Genomic DNA, 22020 nt, shown 5'->3' with positions numbered 1-22020 from the left:
AATTACCATATACCATAATACTAATTAAAATAAAATAATAAATAACCTAATAACAGAAAATGGGGTGTTACAACTCTCCCCCACTTAAGAATTTTCGCCCTCGAAAATTGCCTTAAACGAACAACTCGGGATAGGAATTCCAAAACAGTATCGATTGTGTCATAAACACATATCGAATACAAAAAGAATTAGACATGCTAATAACCCTAGACTACTGACCAATCATGCCCTGATACCACTAATGTAACACCCTCTAAACCCCGCATAATAATATATCATAAATCAGAGTAAAATGCATAACACGGAGGGTGTCACACTTATTCTCCAGAAACATAAATCAAAACACCTGTCATGCTCATAATAAATATATAAATTTTCCAACTTTAATGTCGCAACATCATATGCATAGCACAACGGATTTATTTCAACTCCAAAATTTAACATAAAGAGAGTTCATAGGTAACTCTTAACATCAAGGTACAAAACTAAACGTTTCCCGGTGTTACATAACAGAGCATGACTCCCCTAACTAAACCGTAAATGAAAGACTAGCTCCTCCAACTAACCCTCGCGAGAAGCTCTACTATCTTCGGTACCTGAGCGATGTCGCATAGAACATCATTCCAACAGAAGGGTGAGAACTCATATCATATGGATAAGCATAATAATAAATAATGTAAAAGCTTATCTATGCTCCACATAAATTACTCACATTCACTAACAAATAATAAATTATGTAATTTTAACATAATTAATCAAGTTCACAGTTATGGCAAATACTCCATAAATTATAGCTCAATTAGAACATATATAATAGTCTCTAATTACCACCACATCAAATCTCTCCAAAAATATCACCATAACACATATGACTCAAGTGAGACCCGTGCAAATGCCTTTGGTACCAAAGTTGTTATCCTTAGCGGTATCACCGCGTCCACTCCAGACAGATAACCACCAATAAAGCCCTCGCTCTAGGCTTCAAAACCACTCCAGTTTTGGGACAAGTCACTAGCCTCCACGAGAACTAGCAAACATTGCCTCTTGACAACTATGCAGTGTATTGTGCAAAACTCAACTAACATATGCATATTCAGACCATCTCCAAGTCCTAATTATTTTAGCATATTCATCACCAGTTGCACAAAACACATATTACATGTTATCAATTATACAACTTGCAATCACAACAACTTAGCATCTCAAACATAACATCAATTCAGAAACAACATCATATAATGATTATTAAAAATAGATGTAAATTAAATATAATTCATATATAACAGGTTCTGCAACTATTTCCTAAAGACTGGATTTCTCTCTAAATTTTCCCAAAAACTCGTGACATGCTCATGCTCGCCATCTCGCGACATCTCACTGCACAACTCTCCATGTCGCGACATCTCACGACATCTCCCTACGCAACTCGCCATGTCGCGACATCTTGCGACATCTTCCTGCGCAACTCGCCATGTGCGCGCACCACACATCTAATGAACTATTAAACAGATGTAAATTATCAAATATACTCAGAAAAATCTAATATTTTTATCATGGTTCCGTATAAACGTTTTGTAAACCTCTATAAATTTTCAAGTCCCAATTCGAAGTACAAAAATCAGGAAAAATCGTACACTAACCGCAGTTCGTAAGGAACTGGACAGCTTAACCTATACTCACTAAAATACACATAACTCGAGCTACAGACGTCGGAATGACGTGAAACCAGTGGAAAAAGTTTCGTAACAGAAAAACCTACAACTTTTATGAAGACTACTTCTTCAAATTCGGCCATTAACATAGCACGAAAAAGGGTACAAGAGAACGTAAATTTCTGCGCATCATGCAAGCCTATCATCTACCCCCAAAATCATCTAAAAGCCAAACCCTAACTATTTCAATTTGGGAATTTTTGCAACCTAGGGTTCCTAAATCATGCTTTCTATCATTATCCACTATCATACCAATCCATAAAACATGAATTCAAACCCTTACCTCTTGTAGATCAGTTCTAAGTTTTCTCTTCTTTTCTCCTCTACTTCTCTGCTTTCACGTGTTTCTTGTTCTGCTTCTCTTCTAATCCTTATTTTTTTTCTTTTCTTTCTTTCTATTTCACTCCTAACCCTTAAATAGCCATACAATGGGCCCCACTCTCAATTACTCACACTAAACCCTAAAACCTTATTTATCTATATCACATAATCACTTAATTATCTAACAAAATCACTTAATTACCATATACCATAATACTAATTAAAATAAAATAATAAATAACCTAATATACGAAAATGGGGTGTTACAGGTGATGGCATATAGGAATAAAAGAAAAAGCCTTTTTACAGCGGTTCCGGAATAAACCGCTGTAATAGAGAGACTAATTCCAGCGGTTGCATTTAGATAACCGCTGTTAAAGATGTGAACTTACAGCGGTTTACAGCGGTTTGAACCGCTGTAAAGTCTTTTACAGCGGCGAGATCTACAGCGGTTCAAACCCGCTTAATACCGCTGTAAAAGGGCAAATTTAAGCGCTGTAAAAGCCCTTTTTTGGCGTAGTGCGCCCCTGATCGAGGGAGACCTTTGCCGTCGCTAGCGAAGCCACTGGAACAGGGCACCTACACCGAGAACAACCCTTCATATTTCTCGCCGAGATCTCTGGTTTCACAGATAAATAACCACCACTCAACCTAACTCTATACAACAATTCCATAGCTTTAACAACATCCTCTTTGTGAGCGTACCGAACAAAACCGAAGCGAAAATTTCTCCCGCTTCTCCTCTTATGTTGAAGAAATATGTTAGTCAATCTACCATATTGCCGGAAGAGAGCCCTTACCTGAGAGTAATCCACCGTATCAGCAATACCATCGATAAATAAGGTGTAGCAAGGTCGCGCGGAGAGCACAGCAGCCTCAGCAGCCCGCTCAGAGCCAGCACCCTGCCGTCCTCATCAGCACTTGAGCCGTCTCCACTGGAATCAAAAGCGGCTTTCTTGGAGGCAAGAGATGTAGAAACTGTAGCAGAGCAACTAAGCTGCTTCATCGTAGCCTTTTTTTTTTCATCTTATATGGTTTATTATGAGTAGTGTTTGTGTTTACGTTTAGCAAAACTACAGGTTGGGTACTGGATTGAATCCAAACTTTGGTACAATTTACATGTGTTTGGTAAACGTCTGCGGGGGCACATTTACTGTTGAGAATTCAAGTGCGGAGTTGGAGTCCCACATTGGTTAAGTTTGTGTGAGGAGAAGACTTTATAAGAGATGTGACCCATAAACCTAATACCTTAAGATATTGGGTTAAGATGTGGCGTCGAGATCTCTCGGCTCCTTGTGTTGAAAGTCTTCCTAGCGGTGTGGCTAGGCGGCGGGTTCCGTTGACGCGGTGAAGCGAACGACGGTGCAAGGGTGGATATGCTTCCGCGCGGAGGGGGGCCATGATAATGTGGAGGTGACTCGCACTTGAGGGGGAGATTGTTGAGAATTCAAGTGCGGAGTTGGAGTCCCACATTGATTAAGTTTGGGTGAGGAGAAGACTTTATAAGAGATGTGACCCATAAACCTAATGCCTTAAGGTTTTGGGTTAAAGTGTGACGTCGATATCTCTTGATGTCTTGCTCCTCGGCCCATGGGCTCCCCTGTCTCCCCCAATATTTACATGTATTAATGAAGCTAATATGACATCTATAATCTATAATCTATAATCTATCTATCTATCTATCTATAATCTATCTATAATATATATAAAAGCAGAGTTTTTGCAACCTTGGGGTAAAACTGTAATTTAATACTTTAATACACATGGGTGAAAATTTTCCCATGGTCATATACGTAAATTTGTGAAGAATTCAATATGAAATCAATCCTGGCCATTCATTGCTTCTAATCCTAACCGTTGATCATTTTCTTATGAAACCCTTTGTACAACCTTTTCATATTCTTGGCCGTTTTATTTGTTGCTTTTGTAACTCCTGATTATGGATTATGGTTACAAAATCACCAAGAGTTTCTTCCTTCTTCTTCCATATATAAAACATTATTTCATTCCCTTTCAACTTATTTTCATCTCTCTCATTTTGACCTTCAGCATCTCCATTCATGTGCAGGTCATATCTCTTCGATTTGGATTCTCCAACAGCATCATTCCAGCACAAGAATATCTTCCAACATGTTATAAAATTTTCTTTTGCGTCTTTTCTTCTCCACTAGTCACTTCTTCTTCATCACTTTTCATTCTCAGGCATTGACGTTTTTCTCCATCATCATCTTCCATCCGGTAAGAGCTCTTCTTTTTTCGCCTTATTTATCCCTTTTGATTTATCTGTTCTGATTTCGCCATTTCTTCTTCTTCTTCAGATTTTGTTCTCATGCTACGTTCTTCCCAAACGATCTTATTTTTTCTCATTCGTTCTTCTCATTCTTCATCTCCCACTCCTATAAGATTCAGTCTTTATTCGCAATATGCACGTTGTTATCGCTTATTCAATAGATGAAAGTTACAAATTTTATTTTACTTTTGTAATTTATGCATGTTTTGTTCTTTGCTGTTGATTATCAATATTATTATGATCAGTTTGTAACTTCTATTTCATTTCAAAAATATTTTTTCTTCATAAACTATTAAAGTCATCTCCTTGATTATTTCTCTAATTGTGTTTCATTATTTTTCTTGCACAATTTTATGATGTTCGCTTCCATTTCTTTGATAGCTTAATCTCCAACAAATGTAAGTTTCTTGCTTTTTTTATTTTGATTAATTTATTATCAACTTGGTTGACCAAATGATAATCTTTTCTTCTAATCCGATACAATGAAGCCTCTTTTTCTCTTTTACATTTCATTGATTTAGCTTCAATTTGTTTCTTTTTTCAGATTTTTTCATTGTTGTTTTCCATTCTTCCGATGTTACATCTTGAAAACATGTAAGTTTCTTGCATTTTTTGTAATTTGTATTGTTTCATTATGAACTTAGTCGACTAAATGAGAGTCACATTTATTTTATTTTACAACTTGGTGTGGTGTTGTCATCTTGATCGTCTACCTTAAGTTTCATTCAATTTATGTCATTTTTAGATGATATTTACACTATTGAATGTGATCACGAATTTTACATTATTTTTTTAATTTTCGGTTTTATTTTTCCTTCTTATTCCTTTTATATATCAACTCTATTTGGTGAGTTTTGTTTCATTTTTGTTTATTTTTCTATTAAAAGTAAATCCTTGAATTAAAAAAAAATTATATATATTTTTTTACCTATGAGATTTTAAGTAATTAATTATACATATTATTTCATATGTGATTTTTCAGAACCCGTTCAATATTCAACAGACTTTAAATCTCAGTCGTTCGATATTCCCCTTGAACTTCCTCCATCAATGTTAGTATATAACTTCCTACTATTAAGGTCAAAATTATTTTAACTTCCTACTATAGACTTCTACTATTAATTGAAATAAATAAATTTATTATTCTTTATTTCATATGAGTTATGAAATTCAAAAACATATTTATATTTATTTATATATTGACAAGTTTAGTAACATCGAGGGTAAAATAGTCTATCAATAAACAATGTTTCATATATTTATTTTTATCTATGAGCTTTTAAGTAATTGTACGTATTATTTCATATGTGATTTTTCAGAACCGCTCGATATACATCAGACTTTTAATCTCAGTCGTTCGATATTCCCCTTCAATTTCCTCCATCAATGTTAGTATATAACTTTATACTATTAAGCTCAAAATTATTTTAAATGAGTTTATTATTATTTAATTTATGAGTTATGGAATGTCAAAGGTCAAAACTAATATTAAATATGATATTAATTATGAATTTTATAAGACACATATTATTAGCTTAGGTTTGTTGAAGTATTAATCAACTAATAATTCATATTAATAATAAACCTTAAAAGTTAAAGGTCACTCAATAAAAAAAACTCCATTATCCCTTCCTTTTGAACTTCCTTCATCAATGTTATTCTAGACATCTACTATTAATTGAAAATTGCTTTAAATTAATTTATTATTATTTAATTCATATGAGTTATGAAATTTAAAAAAGTATGCTTAATACTAAATAAGATCTTACCAAAAAGAAAAAAAAAAGACTATCATTAACCTTTTTCTCATTCAACATGTGCACTTCACGTAAGTTTTGTTGAAGCATTTGTTTTTGTTTTTTCAAAGGCTCAAGCTTCAAGACATTTTTCTAAGTACATATATATCCAATGGCTAACTATTGATGTACTAGCCTAGAGTGTTAACAGGTGTTCTAACATGCTTTTTATTTCATGATAATCTTCAACTTGATTTCATCATCTAAAATTGGAACGGCTAAATAATTATTTTCTCATTGATTTGCTCAAGTTTTTGTTGTGTAGGATGACTCAAATAGTTCGTATGTTCCATGTGTGGGAAACAAAAGATTTCAAAACACCTCAAATTGTTAATAGTATTGAAATGCTCTTAATCGTTGAAAATGTATTCAATTTCTTTGTTATCCCCACTTTCATGGTACCTAATCCAACTATTTATTGTTACCATAGCAAAGTGAATTTTTAAAATTGTAGTTTTTTCAAATGCCACAGTTTAGTGACACACTATGTGCAGGACAAGTTTATGCGATTCAAAATTTTATGGTTCAAGCACCTGCTAGAAAATATAGAGTCACAAAGCACAAATACATGATTACTTGAATGTGCATCTTGAAAACTGAAGAGGCTACAAGTGGCACTACTCCTAAAGCAAAATATAATTTTGTACAATTTAATGTAGTTGACATCATTTTCATGTAATCAGTCATCTTTGAAGAAACCAAGGTTTATAGGGCTAATTTATTTTATAAAAAAAGGACATATAATACCACATGGAAACTAATTGCATCTTCTAAACAACAATAATCCATATGGCTTAATCTCTAACATTGCTTTCTTAAGTAAATGACTCTAATACTATGTTGTTTTTTACCTTTCTTTTTCCAGTCTTCATTACTTTACTCTGCATTGCATCGTTCTCCTCAATAGCCACTAATACTCAATTTCTCCAATATGCATATTGCATATATACAAAACTTCTTATGATATAACTTTCAGATGTCCATGTTCACAAATAAGTATTTGTTGCATACTACTTCTCTGATTTTTTCTTGAAAAAATGAGAAGGTCCAAATTTACTTAGATTGTGGAAATTTTATCTAGACGGATTTAACTTGATTTCATCCTACTTTATATTTGGTTTAATATGAACAAACTATGAATTATTTGTAACCAAATAAAAGACAATGAATTATTTATTTTTTACATATTTATTACTTTCAAGTTTATATATCAACGCTAATATAATTATAATTTTTACCAATACTTAATTTTATAATAACGAATAGCAAAACCTAATATTAACACATTACAATTTTTTATTTAAGCACATTTATTGTTGAATTCATATGAGTTATGAAATTTCATAGGAAAAAATTTACAATAAAACCTTGGGAATTTCATAAGACACACATTATTAGTTTAAATTTGTTGAGTCATTAATCAAGTAATAATTAATATTAACAATAAAATTTAAAAGTTAAAGACCATTCAATAAAAAAAAACCATATCCATTTCCTTTTGGACTTCATTGATTAATGTTAATTAGTCTATAATTTTCTACTATTAATCTCAAAATTATTTTAAATGAATTTATTGTTATTTAATTCATGAGTTATGAAATGTCATAGGGGTGAACTTAATATTAATTATAATATCACTAAAAAAATATACATAATAAATACCAAAAAATAAAACAAACATGTGATGCCAAAAAAAACCCTCCCCTTGATCTTCATCCATTAATGTTATTCTATACTAGCTTTCTAATACTAACCTCAAAATTATTTTAAATGAATTTATTATTATTTATTTCATATGATTTATGGAATGTCATAGAGTACACTTAATATTAAATATGATATCACTCAAAAATATTACATAAATACCAAAATAATATCACTGCAAAAGAAAAAATCATCTAATGTCAATAATCCATCTCTATCTCTTTCCCCTTGAACGTCCTCCATCAATGTTAGTTTTTAACTTTCAACTAATTTATTATTATTTAGTGTATATGATTTATGAAATACCATAATGTAAACTTAATATTAAATATGATATCACTAAAAAAAATACGTAACTACCAAAATAAATATCACAAACATGTAATGCAAAAAGAAAAGGAAAACCATCTCTATCTCTTTACTTCCTTCATCAATATTAGTCTTATAACTTTCTACTATTAACCTCAAAATTGTTTTAAATAGATTTATTATTATTTAATTCATTTGAGTTATGGAATGTTAAAGGACAAAATTAATATTAAATATGATATCACTAAAAAAATATATAGGGAATTTCATAAGACAAGTTTAGATTTGTTGAAATATTAATCAACTAATAATTAATATAAATAAAAAACCTTAAAAGTTAAGACCATTCAATAAAATCTCCCCTAACCCTTCCTCTTCATCTTCCTTTATCATTGTCATTCTATCTACTTATGCTATTAAATTCAAATTATTATAAATAAATTTATTATTATTTATTTCATGAGTTCTAAACCTCGAAAAGACAAACCTAATATTAAATAAGATCTTACAAAAAAATACTACTTCTATCTGTAAAGTACAATAAAATTGTTTTATCAAAAGAATAAATCCAAAACATCAATTAGATAAATAAGGACAAACAACACAAATAAAAAAGACAAGTACACTCATAAAAAAACCTACGACAAAAAAAAACACAATTTTAAAAACATAAATTAGCACTTCGAAAAAAAACCTAATTATAACAAAACAATATTGTTTTTCTCTTTTTCATATGAATAAATAATTTTAAAAAAACATAAAAAACACAATACAACAAAAAAAGAATGTCCCGTGCAACGCACGGGTAAAAAGTACTAGTTCATTAATATTTTTTAAATCAAATTTAATTCAAACGTGGACAATTTTATTTAAATACAAAACATATTCTATTTGTCTGCGATTACCTGTTGCTAGGTTCCAGAAAACCACAATTATCTCGTCCAAGTCATCCCGACCTGTAAACCCTTGGTATGTACCTTTACGTGAATGGCTTGGTGTTTGGGAAGAGCATGCGCACCACATAAGCTTCATCAAATAGATGTTGTGCATGCATATTGAAAGCTACAAACAGTTTCGGATGGAAAGGTACATTTCAAGACGAACTCGGTGTGTTGGTGCGTACTAAGAATCGAAATGAGCTTCAGTGAAATTGGAACCTGAAATCATAACGAACCATTCATGACTCACTAATTTGAAACGGACAAGGGATTTCACAAGGAGACACAACAAATCTCTTCACTCAACAACTCCATAGGCAGAGTGGGGCTATTCATGCTTTTGCCGCTTGCTTCTTGTAAAAGCTACAGTGAAATGGAATAATTTCTGAAGCTAATTTGTTGGTAAAACAAACTTTCGTATCGCATGTGCCTACGGTTCTTTGTGCATTGCTTCTTGCTTCTTTCAACGATACACTAAAAACTGAAAAGAGACGCAACACATGTGGTGTTGTGTGCCTTTGTTGCTTGCTTCGTTCCTAAAATGGAATAATCTCTTTAATAAACAACTTAAGTTTATATTTAATTCATTTTCATAAAATTTGAGTTCTTTTAAAAATGAACCGTCATATTCAAACTTATATTGTCATGCATTTTTATTATTTAATCTCTTTTATAATCACCCTCATTTTAAGTGTTTTCTTGTAATGCAACACATAATTCAATGTAGGCTTAATTTGCAGTGTTTCGTTTTCTCATATCTTACCGTCGACAAAGACTTAGGGCCTGTTTGGTTGTAGTTTTTGAAAACTGTATTTAAAAACAGTTTTTCAATGAAAAAAATGTTTAAATTAGATGTTTTCCAAATAGCTATTACTTATTATAACAAGTCAAGTTTTCTCTTATATGGTGCAAGACCTAGGTTGCACTTACACCTTATAAGCTATCATTAGGGGTAGTTTAGAAAGTTAAAAAAAATGGTAGGTTTGGCAAGTAAAATTGTGAGCAAAAAGCAAATCCTTTTTTTTGTCAACAATCCTTTGATACGTCAGCCCAAAATATCAATATGCATGATCATCTTCTAGTAGGCCCAAAGTCAAAAATCTCTCATCAGTCCACAAAACGAAAAAAAAAAACATGGAGAAATGGAATCTGCACACACAGCGCACGCAGTGCATACAGGGAATGCACATGGAAGGTATTCAAAAAAGTGACGAGATATCTTTTAGTAGTCCCCACCTCTCTGCTTCAGATTGCGTCTCCACCTTCTCCATGCTTATCATGTGCACCTTCCTCCTCCTCCCTCATAAATACTATAAAATACTATTCTACTCACTACCAGTACCACTTCTTCTACCATCCCCTATTCCTATCTTCTCTTAACTTAACCTTCTTCAACTTGTATTGTTGTCTCTACATTCACACTTTTAACATCTCGATCCGACGACTAAACTAGTCTCATAACAAGTCTTTTCAGCGCGCTTTGTCCTAACTTCTTCGGCGATGCCGTTTCGCTGTGATTACTGCGACTCCAAAAGCGCGGTGCTGTATTGCAAAGCAGACTCAGCCAAGCTCTGCTTGCTTTGCGACCAGCACGTGCACTCCGCCAACGCGCTCTCCCTCAAGCACGTGCGCCACCAGATTTGCGAAGCTTGCCAAAACGACGCCGCATCCTCCCGGTCCTCCACCGACAATCTTTCCCTATGCGACCACTGCCACTCCGGCGCCGCCGACTCATCCCGCCACCGCCTCGAAGGCTTCTCCGGCTGCCCCTCCGTTAGCGAGATCGTCACCGCCCTCGGGCTCGATTTGAAGCAAAGCTGCTCCACCATCGCCACCGTTTCGGTACCTGAATTCGAAGGTCTGTTGGTTGTTCCCTCTCGGAATCGTAGGGATGAGGTGTACGAGCAGCTTGCGGAGGTTGCGAAGAGGAAGAAGAGCCTCTCAGAGATAGAGGGTTCTCTTTCGCTATGTGGGGAACTTAAATTCAATTGTGGTGGTGTTGATGACTTGTTGCTGCAGCAAACGACGCCGTTTACATCTCTGCTCAGTTTGCCATCTGAATTCGATGCGAAAAACAGCGAGTATGGAACTCAACAAGGGGATCTTGCTTGGAACTGCAACTCCCAATATCAGTCTCCTCAGGTAATTCTTCACAAGCTCCCTCTAGCTATGAAGTTTGTGGTTTTTTTATTAAGTTAGTTGCATTTGTACCATAGTTTAAGTAAAAGTAATTATTATTATTGGTGTTTGAGTTTAAGTTTAAGTTTAAGGGTGAGTTTGGGTAAACAACTTAATTGAACGCGCTTACAATAATAAGTATTTATGTACTTATTTAGTAGTATAAGCTTATAGATATGTTTAAGAGATTATTTGAAGCTTATATGAGTCATTTCATAAGCTTAATCAAACACTTGAATAAGTAATAAGGTTAGTTTTGGTTTAATAATCAATTATAGAAAAAATTCCAAATATGCAGCTTTTGGGTTTCATAATTGATTCTGAGGAAAGAGAAGTTGATCCAAAGCATGCTAATGGTAGGTTTTTGACTTGTAATAACCAAATAACCAATAAGGTCTTTCCAATCTCTTGACAATATGATGTTGGGGCATTAAACTTTGGACAGTGAAGTTCTGCATTTACTAGTTCAAGTGCTTGCTTGTATAGTGCAGCTTCCTTGAATTACATTCCATTTGGAATTATCATTTTGGTAACCATCTCACTTACAGCTTCATCTTACCTTTACGTAATTATATAAAAGTTAAAACCAACATGCACATGAACTGTTTCATGCTCATTGTAAAACCACAAAATCTGCTTGTGAAATATTTGAAAACATTTTCAGTTTTTGTTGTACTTGTTGTTGAAAATCTTTGCATTTCCCCAAGCTAAGGCCACTAAGTTTCAGACTGCATCAGCTGAATTTGTTACAGTGAACTGGTTCAACTAACATCCTGGCATGTGTAAAACTGTAAATATATATATTGGTTGTACATGAATTACATGCCTGTAATTAATTAGTGCTCTTTTTTTTTTCCCGCAGGTGTGGGATTTTCAGTTGCAGAAATCTAGAGATTGCGATGAAGCAAGAATGGTGACATTTGATGGTCTAGAAGAACCTTTCCTATCGATTCAAAACTCATTCCAAAATGTTCCCAGTATGAATTGCTCAACAATCGGTGATGATATTCTATCAAGAAGTGTAAGCCATTCTATCCATTTAATTATTTTCAGTCCATGCCAGTTAACCTGCAGTACACTGAACATGTAGTCTCCCACCAAGTGGTCCTTTGAACATAATGTATTGAGTGACCATAAGTCTACGACAGAATAGTACTAGTTCACTAGTGTTAGAGGAGTCTTCTGATTTAATATCTTCAATTTACAGGCATGTGCAAGAAGTTATAGCCTAGTACTTGTCACTTGTTGTAAAGCAGAGAGCCATTGGATTGCTTGCAACTGTTTGTGGGAATGTGATGAAATGGCTTTGAGTGGATGATGCAAATGCATACTGACTGTGTATCATCGGTGAGGGTGTTGTTCGAATGTAGAAATGCACTATAGGGTATTAGGGTTCTTTGTCTTCCTGTCATTTTGAGAAATATGCTATGTTACACACCTTAGTTATAATGAACTACTGGCTTTTTATTTATTTTAAATCAATGCTGAAAAACAAAGTTGCAGCTCAAGTGGGTTAATAGCTTTGTTTTTTTGGTCAATGGGTTAATAGCTTTGAAATCTTAGCATACTGACAAAACTGTGGGCCTGCATAGCTTTGCTGTAGTGTACAGAGTTCACATGGGGAGGGACGATAGAGGACGGAAAGTTTTTATTGCTCAAGATCTTCCTACTTTAATTGTAGCTAGTTTAACTTCTAAGTTACAACTGCACCCATACATAGTAAACCCACAGATTTATGTATATCACAAGTACTGCCTCCGTCTTTCTTTGAGGCATTTTTCTACAATTTGTTGTGTTGTGACTTTAGTGCATAGATTGCATTAAGTTCCATATGATTTGGCCTTCATTTCAATCATATTTGTCATATATTTTGTATTTCATGCTTGATTTCATCTGTACTGAACCAGCAATTAATAATTGTCAGTCTTCACAAAATTTGCAGCACCAATCGGATCAGTCATCATCAAGCCATGTGAAGAAGAAAGAAGAAAGCAACAAAAAAACTAGAGGTGGGTTGTCATCAGAGTCCAAATTCATTGAATCCATGACATACAGTGACACAAACATGGTAATGGAGCATCTTGCTTGTGGCAATGAAAACATGAGCACCATAAATGCCAAGGTTAGCTTAGAAGAGCTAGCAAAGAACAGAGGGAATGCTATGTTACGCTACAAAGAGAAGAAGAAAACTCGAAGGTATGTTCAATATTTGCAGCACATGCAAAATACATACAAAAACCTATACATGCAGGCTTTGAATTTGAGAACATGCCCTTTATTTTTGTATACTTTTTGAAAGATCACATTTTAAAGTTTAAGCATCACACCTTGCATAGGTATGATAAGCACATTCTCTATGAATCAAGGAAGGCCAGGGCTGATACAAGAAAGAGGGTAAGAGGTCGATTTGTGAAGGCGGGTGATACAAATGATGTTCAAGAGTGTTGAGTGCCTTTTTGGAAATCTCACACTGGGGCATTGCCCCATTTGTGTGTATACATATGTTATGTTATACTACCAATGAATGGTTGATTCAAGTGGTACATGCTTGATTCTCGTTAAGCAATGTATTGAGTTCGAGAAGGAAGAGCTAGCTCCACAAAGATGTGAATGTGTAGGACTCGAACAAGGTTGCCTCCCCTGGGGATACAAAAGTGTTAGATAAAACAAATGTGTATGTTAAATATTGATAGATTGTAGTTTTAATGAGGAATTTCCCGATTGGTTTGATTCTTTCGTATAGATAATTTATTTGAATTTTCATTCATCACTTGTAGAGGGGAAAATTTATCTCTACTAATATGACATTTTGTTTTTTGCATAACAGAATCATGTCAAAATTGACACTATATTTAAACAAGTGATATAAGACCTATCAAAATTCGTGGGACTGCATTTATCTCTTTCCTTACCTAATATGGCACATGAGAAAACCTCTCATAAATAATCCAGCCCCATACCTTTAGTCCATTAACTGGTCTTACAGAAAACTCAATGCTGAGGAAATTAACTAAACCAAGAAACACAAATTCCCATCTATGCCTCGACAGAGCTTAAACAAGAGAGAGCTTTGATGTGCTGCCACCCCCTCTGGGGTCACCTCCCTCAGGTCATTCATCCGCCCAATGATCCAAAGGTCAAAAAGTACCATGATGCCAAATGCAAGATCTTCCGTGGCCTTTCAACAGAAACTCTCCCATCGATCAATGATGGCCCAAGCCTTAGCATACCTGCAAAATGCTAGGACTCGAAACTGTAATTGTCAATTAAAGATTAGATGCTCATTGCAGAGCCTCTCTCGACATTCATTTCTCAAGGTTATGTTGTTTTTTTGGTCCTAGTAGGTTAGACATTGAAGACTTTAAAAGACACGAGGAAGAATAAATCATCAACATGGAGATGAAAATTCTTATAGAAGTTTTATGTTCAGGGCTAGGGCAATCTAGCATCATATTTTTCCTCATTAAGTGAACCAATTAACCCACAAATTTGAACCAACTAAATTGGTTTAGTTTAGATCATCGGATTCATCGGATTAATCCGAGTCAATGAGCCCCTAGTATTAATGACTCTATTCCATCCCGATTAAATTAGGGAGTTTGAAAATTGATGGTAGGTAATAGAATTGGTTGGGATAAGTTCCTTTACCTTCCTTTTCATTCCATCATCATTTGATAAAGTCAAACAATGAAACATAAATCATTCCATCGCTTTCCACTCGTATCCATTAATCCAAACATTTCCTTATATTTTTATCTTTTAAAGAACAACCATCAAATGGTATCGTAGAATCGCTAATGAGATATTTAGCCCACATATGCACGGGTATAGATCCGATCCCTTAAAAGTAGTTGATGTTCGGGCTCACTACTTGCTTAGTTCTTAACCATCACATTTCCAACAAATCTAACCTAGCATTTATTTTACAATTAAGTTTAAAAGAAAAATCTTACAACTAAAATTTCTGATGAGATCCGATCCATGCAAACCAATCATATTCGTGGGGTAAATAAATCAGCAAATACGAAGAACATCATTTTCATCACTTTAAGGTGTGTAAGAAGATATATATTATAGTTTATTTAATATAGAATGCATCACAATCATTATTTATTAAAATCTGCTTCATAAGTATATTTTCTGAGGTACTGTTAGTGGGTTATATATATCACCAAATGATAGCTCAAGTGGTAAGAGCTAGATGATATATGAGTTGGGTGGGAGAAATCCAATGATCAATTCTTGTAGGGAGCAATTTATTTTTCCGATGTAAAAAAAGATTTATTATATTCGGGCTCCGCTTGTATGGTTGACTTAGCTTGGTTGACTTGGTGGACTCACTTCAAGCTTTACTTCATTAGAATGGGATGGCCAATTACAAAATGTCAGTTTATAATCGAGCAGAGAGTAACAATACCCGTATTGTTATAAGCGGTGACAGATCCAAAAATTTGCAATCGTGGAGGTAATGTGTTGACAAACATATATCAAAATTGATTTTTTAGAGTTCTTATAGTTTTGTAGCACCAGCTGATTTGCACATGGATTAGCTAGTGATGCTGGATTCATCCTACTTAACCAGCAGTCTTAAGATCGATCATTACATATGTATCTACGTTAAAGAAAAATATAAGTGTTATTAAGAAGAAATCGCATCTTTTGAAACTATTACCAATAAAGCATAAAATTTAAAACGTATACCAATTACAATCATATTAAAACAAGACAAAAACTGTAACAAAATAAAATCAATCACAACCAACTACACAATTGAGTTCTTACAACTTAATTTGTGTATTAAACTTTCACAAAAGAGATGCTAGATTACATGAAAAAAATACTTATTTTCACAAGTGGCACAAACTCTCAGTCACATTTAGTTGGCAATAATACTTATTTTACCATTCATACCTTTGTGATATATGAAGAAAAGATAGAGAAATGAGTGATATGATCGGTGATGTAATAGAAATTATAGAGAGAAAGAGGAGGAAGAAAGAGTGGAAATGAAATGGAAGAGAATGAGAAAGAGAAGTGTGAAAGAATCATTACTCGTTATAGCATTTTACATGGGAACCAATCATAAGAAATCTTCTTTTAGAATCACCTCATCCCAAAGCTATGATCGATTGGTTACATTTTACGTTTCTCAATCAATCAAATACACCCTCGAGTAGTAGCCAAATTCAAAGTATAATAGCAAGGTTGGTTCCTCACATCTCGAGAGGAAGCAAATCCTCATAGTAACACTAATACCACTTGGCCACACGTCCTACAACACAAGTTGAGCGTTTACTAAATCGAAAAAAATACACATAAACTGAACGTGCTCCTATCAACGAAGCAGAGACTTATACGCTATGGCCATGTGACACATTTATCGGTTCTTGAGCTTCCAATTCACTCAGTCAGATTCAGATAGATTATAGATACCTTATTATTAACATGTTCTGTTCTGCCTTTCCTCGAATCTTCCCTGCACTCTCTTCTCTCCTCTCTGTATCCAGTAAGTTATTCTCTTTTAATATTCTCTTATTCTCTTCTTCCATGTTTTCTCAACTTGTTAGTGTGTGTTTCCTTTTTCTTGCTACCCCATGATTTGAATTTTCTTAATTTTTTTCATTTATGAATCAGCAACATTTGAATCTACCAGCTTTAACTGTCCTTTATGTTCCATACATTTGCTACTGTCATTATAACTTTTTCTTGTTGAATAAAGTACCCTGCTATTTGTAGGATGTATGTTTGAAAATCTTTCTACAATTTATTCTGAAGTCAAAATCAATTATGTCGAGAAGCTTTCATGAGTAGATTCTATGAGCAAACATGCATGATAAATGATTTCTCTTTGAGTTTAATACATAAGATCTTAACACATGACATGTTATAATTATATAGCATGTAACATATACTACTTCGTGCATATTTGGATACATGGTGGACAAAAAACTAAGGTGATCGAAAATCACGATAAATAAAAGCAACTTCTCTTAGCTTTTGTGACTGTTCACTGTGATTTTTCATTCACCATGGCGGTGTATCCAAACATGCAGTTAGTGAGAAAAGTATTTTGCTTGTTGTAACATGCTATTTCACCACCCAATCAGTGCTCATAATTAAAAGTGCAGTAAGATGAAGTTTTCAATTTTCACCCATTACAGTAGTGCTCAATTCCAGCACTTTTATGCTCTTAAATGTGCCAACTATGCTTTATCTTAAGTCACATCCTTTTTTCCCATTCAGTACCTCATCATGCCCATATTATCATCATCAATGCTCTTTTTCCCCACACTTGCCAATCTCTTGCACTTAAGTTGAGTTAAAATGGATGGTTGATTTGGTGTAGGAAGTAATGCTTGAAAGAATTCCTTGTCATACGAAAAAATGGGGTGCTCTTACTCTGCATACAGGAAGAAGAAATCAAGCTTTCCTGAAGTTGTGGTCTTAGTTCCATCAACCAGAATTCCAGTGCAATCTGATCTTCAAAGAGCACTTAAAGGATTAGTTCCAAAGGACCTTGCTGATAAATTATCTTCGCTTCGGAACCAGATAGTGTTGGTAGCAGAAGATACTGGTATTGTATTAACTATTGTCTTTCTTCTTACTTCACAGAGAAATTCTAAATTTCTTATGGAATGAGTAGGAAAGTAAAAATGTTTTTGTGGTCTGAAATTTGAATATTTGGTGCAGACGGATCACCTATACCTGAATTGAGGCGAGCTTTGAATGAATACTTATCGGTTCTGATTGGACTCACTAAGAAAGGTTCCATAAATTAACACATTATATACCACTCTTCTAAAAAATCTTTCTATTTGCTCTCCATTTCTCATGTTGGTTACAATTTTCTTATGTTGCAGAGTATGGTCTTGATGGATTAATAGAATTCAAGTGGAAAAATTTCAATGATGGAAGACAAGTATGGCCATAATCTAACTCAATATTTCTTTTAATTATTTTGATCATTGAGTTTTTAGTCTCTTTAATATGGTAATGTGCAACTTGCAGGATAGCAATATAGCAAATGTCTGGTTTGAAGTGCTATCTGCTGTTCATTTTATGGCTATGCTAGCACTTTCAGAGGCTGATTCACTGATGATTCCAAAGGATCATTCAGGCTCTGGATTCAGGGTTGTATCTTCAGGTTGTGTGCCAATACATAAGTTTTTAACCTTTAGATAAGGGTCCATAAATTGAGCAATTAAGAGATGAACAATTATTGATCATTGATCTTGGATTTTTTGTACTGTCAGATAACAAGAGGGAAGCAATTGATTTGCTACTCAAGGCATCAGGATACCTGGAGTTCTGTCTCAGGCATATTCTTACTCGGATGCCCGCCGAAACCAAGTATGTCTCTATAGATTTTGTCTGCAAAAACAGTTTTAGACCAGCATTGAACAATGAACAGCCAAGTAAGCAATTTACCTTCAAATAATATCCAGGAAAATTTTACCCCAAGATTTGCAGCAAGGTGTTTTGGAGGCTATAGCTATTCAAGCACTGGGCCAGGTATTTAGTGGTCTATGTCTCTGAAATCTGGATATATGTGTACAAACATTTAATTCTTCTAGTCATTCACATTGCAATGGTAGAATTTTCATCTCCACATTATATCAAATACTATTCCATTCATATTTTGTTGTTCCAATTATTGGATTGTGAGGACGATTTTCGTTTTGTTTTCTCTTCTATTAAAATGCATTAAGGACATTCTAAAACTGTTGGGAATAAGGGAGGGGACGCGTACACCTAATACCATAAGGTTTTAGATGAAGTATATGGTGTCCAATCAACTTGTGTGGTTTTCTCTTAACTAAATCATGGAGATCTCTTAGGAGTTTTAGGCGTCTCACAACCCAACATAAACATGGAACCCTATTCTTCATTTTTGATTCTCTTAACTAGTTGTTAATACAGCTTGTAAAACTAGTCTCTGGATTAGGTATAACAGCTCATGTTCATGACAATTTTAGGGAACTGAGATTCAGCTTGGTCTTGCTGTTGAAAGTCAGAAGGCAAGTTTGTCTGTCAAGAGAAGGTTGGCATGTGAACAGCTGATATACTTCAGTCAGGTCCTTACTTCAATTCTTAATGCTTTAAGTTACTAACTTTACATCTCCAACCATTCTTGCTTCTCAAACATTTCCTTTTAACACTAGTTTTTAAAGTTCTGGTGATGATTGTTGTTTCACAATTAATGTTTTTCTCACTAATATTACCAGGCTTTTCACTGCTTGACTGGATGTGAGTCATGTGACTTGAACCAAGGGCATGCAAAGAAACATCTCAGGTTCATCAAATGGAAATTCCTTGAAACCAAGGTTGGTAACACTATCAATGTGCATGTTTGGACACACGGTGGAAAATCAGAGTGAAGCCAAAATTACAGTGAACTGAAGCAACTTGGCTTAGCTTTTGCGACCGTCCACCATGATTTTGATCTCACTTTGGTTTTTCACCGTGTATCAAAAAATATTGGTTGAATTCCTCCCACCAAAAGATAAACCTTAAGAGTATCCAATAATATGAATGATGATGTCCTGATAGTTTTTTATAATGTTGTCAGGCTGCAGCTTACTACTACCATGGTCTGATCCTTGACAAAGGTAATGAACCAAGTGGTCACATCAGCGCAGTGTCTTGTTTTCTTGCTGCAGAAGAACTGCTAGCTGAAAGCAAGAAGGCCTGTTTGAGCTTTTGCCTTGCAGCTCCTGTGACAAGGTAGGTTTGGATCTTCTGCTTTTGTTTGAGAATGTTTTCTGTTACCTTGATCACTATGCGCAAGGTCCAGTAGCCTTATCTTGTATTTTCGAAAGAGGGTGTTTCTACCGCTCGAACCTGTGACTGCAAAGTCACATGGCAACAACCTAAATGTTGCATCGAGATTATCCCTCTTACATCGAGATTATCCCTCTTACTAGTACATTGCTTTATCTTACAACTTTTTTTTCCCAATTTTTCAAGGGCTCCTCCACTATGGGGTGCTATGAAGCATTTAAATCAGAAAATTCCTGAAGTTGCATCAAGGAAGTCTCAGATGTATGGCTACCTCTTGGAGCAAGAAAAGTAGGGAGTTTTCTCTGTTACTACTCTGACATTCTCATTTGATGTTCTAACTAAATGCTTTACTACCTTGAAATATAATGATCCATATTAAGGTATCGGTCGTTTTTACGATGACTGCTGAATGCCTAATACAACCCTCCTCCTTTACTGCCTGACATGAAAAAATGGATTTTTTCTAATGATGCAGGGGTCTTCAAGCATTGCCAGACCTACCAGAGTTCCAATTGTCATTACGTCCAGATGATTATGAACTTCCTGAGATTGATCCAGCATGGGATAGTAATCATTGGGAAACTCTAGGACAACCATTGAAGGAGCACCTTAGAGATAGTGATGAGAATGCAGCTGATTGATTCACTTATATGATCTTCTTTAATTTCTTTTCTATTTGTAGTTAAATTTGTACACCTTATTGTTTATCAAACTCGTACAAATGCTAACATTACCATAGAAATACCTATGTTTATCCAATTCACATGTGTATCACAAATTGATCACTAGCTACAAGAAATAGTAAGACATAGATATATCGATCAAATCCAGATGGTGCTTTTGTAATGGGTACTTCTGTTGGTGTAATGGATGTCATGATATCACTTTCTATGAACCAATTGAACCTGGTGATTGATAGGCATAGCTTGTGATCATGTCGCATTTTTTTAAGTTTCTTCCTTCCAGTGTGATTTCTTTTATGTGTCAAGAATAACTTGTGTAGTATTGTTTTCTTTTTCAATTTTCCTATGTAAAAAAAGATAACAATTTTCAAAATAAAATTCCATTCACCTGTCAAGTATCATCAATATTCAATTCATTTAACCTTGCGGCACACCATTGCCATGACATGTGCTCTTATTAAAAAGGATATTATTGTTTCAAAAAAAAATTTATTTATTATATCACTCTCTTCTTTAATATCAGAATTAAGATTTTTTAATGCTATCCAGGCAGTGGCGGAGCTTCAAAGAAATAGTTGGGGGAGCTGTAATAAATTGTAGGCTTGGTTTTTTTTTTGGAAAGCCAATTAATATTATATATAGCAGCACCAGATGTGCTAAAAGAAGTGCTCATACAAAACAAAAACAAAAAGAAACAAGAACCAGAAAGTGAAAAAGAAAGAGCAACAGAGCAAGAGCAAAAACAGAGGTGCTCAAAAGAAAAACAGCAAAACATGAGAACAATAAGACAAGAAGCAAAGAGTAGAGCCCGCTGCCTCATAATTAAGCCGTGCATCCTTCTCCTCTTTCTCAATTGCACAAGGCCAAAGCCCACCACAACAAGAACATGAAGATCACCCAATATTCCCCAAAAGATTTGAGAAATGTTGGGGGAGCCAGGGCTCCTCTATGTCATAAGGAAGCTCCGCCACTGTATCCAGGTGTGTGCACATGTTGGAGGAGAAGGAGATAGGAATGAAGTTGAAAAAGATAAGAATTTATTGACACTATATTTCTCTTCCACCTTAAGTTCATTCATTTATTTTTTCTTTGTTTCTTTTTTTCTATCACACTATCATAATATCATTTATAATATTTATCATATTTCTCATTTATCTTTCATCTATGTTTTTCTCTCGTAAAGTGTAAATAAAATTGATGTAAATGGACTATTATTCAAATTGAGATAATCTACTACTTCTTATTCTCAAGTTTGCATTTCACTATTCCTACAAAACATCAAATCAGCTTGCGCCACCTGTCTTTCTT

The 22020-nt window shown here is 34.4% G+C and overlaps 2 protein-coding genes across 5 annotated transcripts; both read left to right on the top strand.

Annotated features, from left to right (window-relative positions):
* The first annotated feature begins 10305 nt into the window (after window positions 1-10305).
* Window positions 10306-14015, top strand: LOC130729756 (zinc finger protein CONSTANS-LIKE 14-like). Of its 2 annotated transcripts, none has more exons than XM_057581593.1 (4): window positions 10306-11212; window positions 12111-12269; window positions 13173-13444; window positions 13585-14015. In XM_057581593.1, exons 1-4 carry the CDS (start codon window positions 10571-10573, stop codon window positions 13694-13696), a joined length of 1185 nt encoding a protein of 394 aa, XP_057437576.1. In that variant the 5' UTR covers window positions 10306-10570; the 3' UTR covers window positions 13697-14015. The 2 variants fall into 2 exon arrangements, with proteins under 2 accessions (XP_057437576.1, XP_057437577.1); XM_057581594.1 differs by having other exon boundaries at window positions 10312-11212; window positions 13191-13444.
* Window positions 14016-16602: 2587 nt separating this feature from the next.
* Window positions 16603-20980, top strand: LOC130729755 (uncharacterized). Of its 3 annotated transcripts, none has more exons than XM_057581591.1 (12): window positions 16603-16754; window positions 17595-17822; window positions 17939-18013; window positions 18109-18167; window positions 18257-18392; window positions 18502-18598; window positions 18694-18760; window positions 19225-19323; window positions 19474-19572; window positions 19818-19972; window positions 20216-20317; window positions 20505-20980. In XM_057581591.1, the coding sequence occupies exons 2-12, from the start codon at window positions 17633-17635 to the stop codon at window positions 20668-20670; spliced, it is 1245 nt and encodes a 414-aa protein (XP_057437574.1). In that variant the 5' UTR covers window positions 16603-16754; window positions 17595-17632; the 3' UTR covers window positions 20671-20980. The 3 variants fall into 3 exon arrangements, 2 of the variants coding, with proteins under 2 accessions (XP_057437574.1, XP_057437575.1); XM_057581592.1 differs by lacking the exon at window positions 16603-16754 and adding an exon at window positions 16862-16987; XR_009016112.1 differs by lacking the exon at window positions 16603-16754 and having other exon boundaries at window positions 17006-17822; window positions 20216-20409; window positions 20505-20642.
* The last annotated feature ends 1040 nt before the right edge of the window (window positions 20981-22020 follow it).

This window comes from Lotus japonicus, chromosome 1 (genome assembly GCF_012489685.1).
Source record: "Lotus japonicus ecotype B-129 chromosome 1, LjGifu_v1.2".
Taxonomy (NCBI): Eukaryota; Viridiplantae; Streptophyta; class Magnoliopsida; order Fabales; family Fabaceae; genus Lotus; species Lotus japonicus.
The sequence above is the reverse complement of the archived record's forward strand: the minus strand, read 5'-3'. Positions and strand labels throughout refer to the sequence as shown.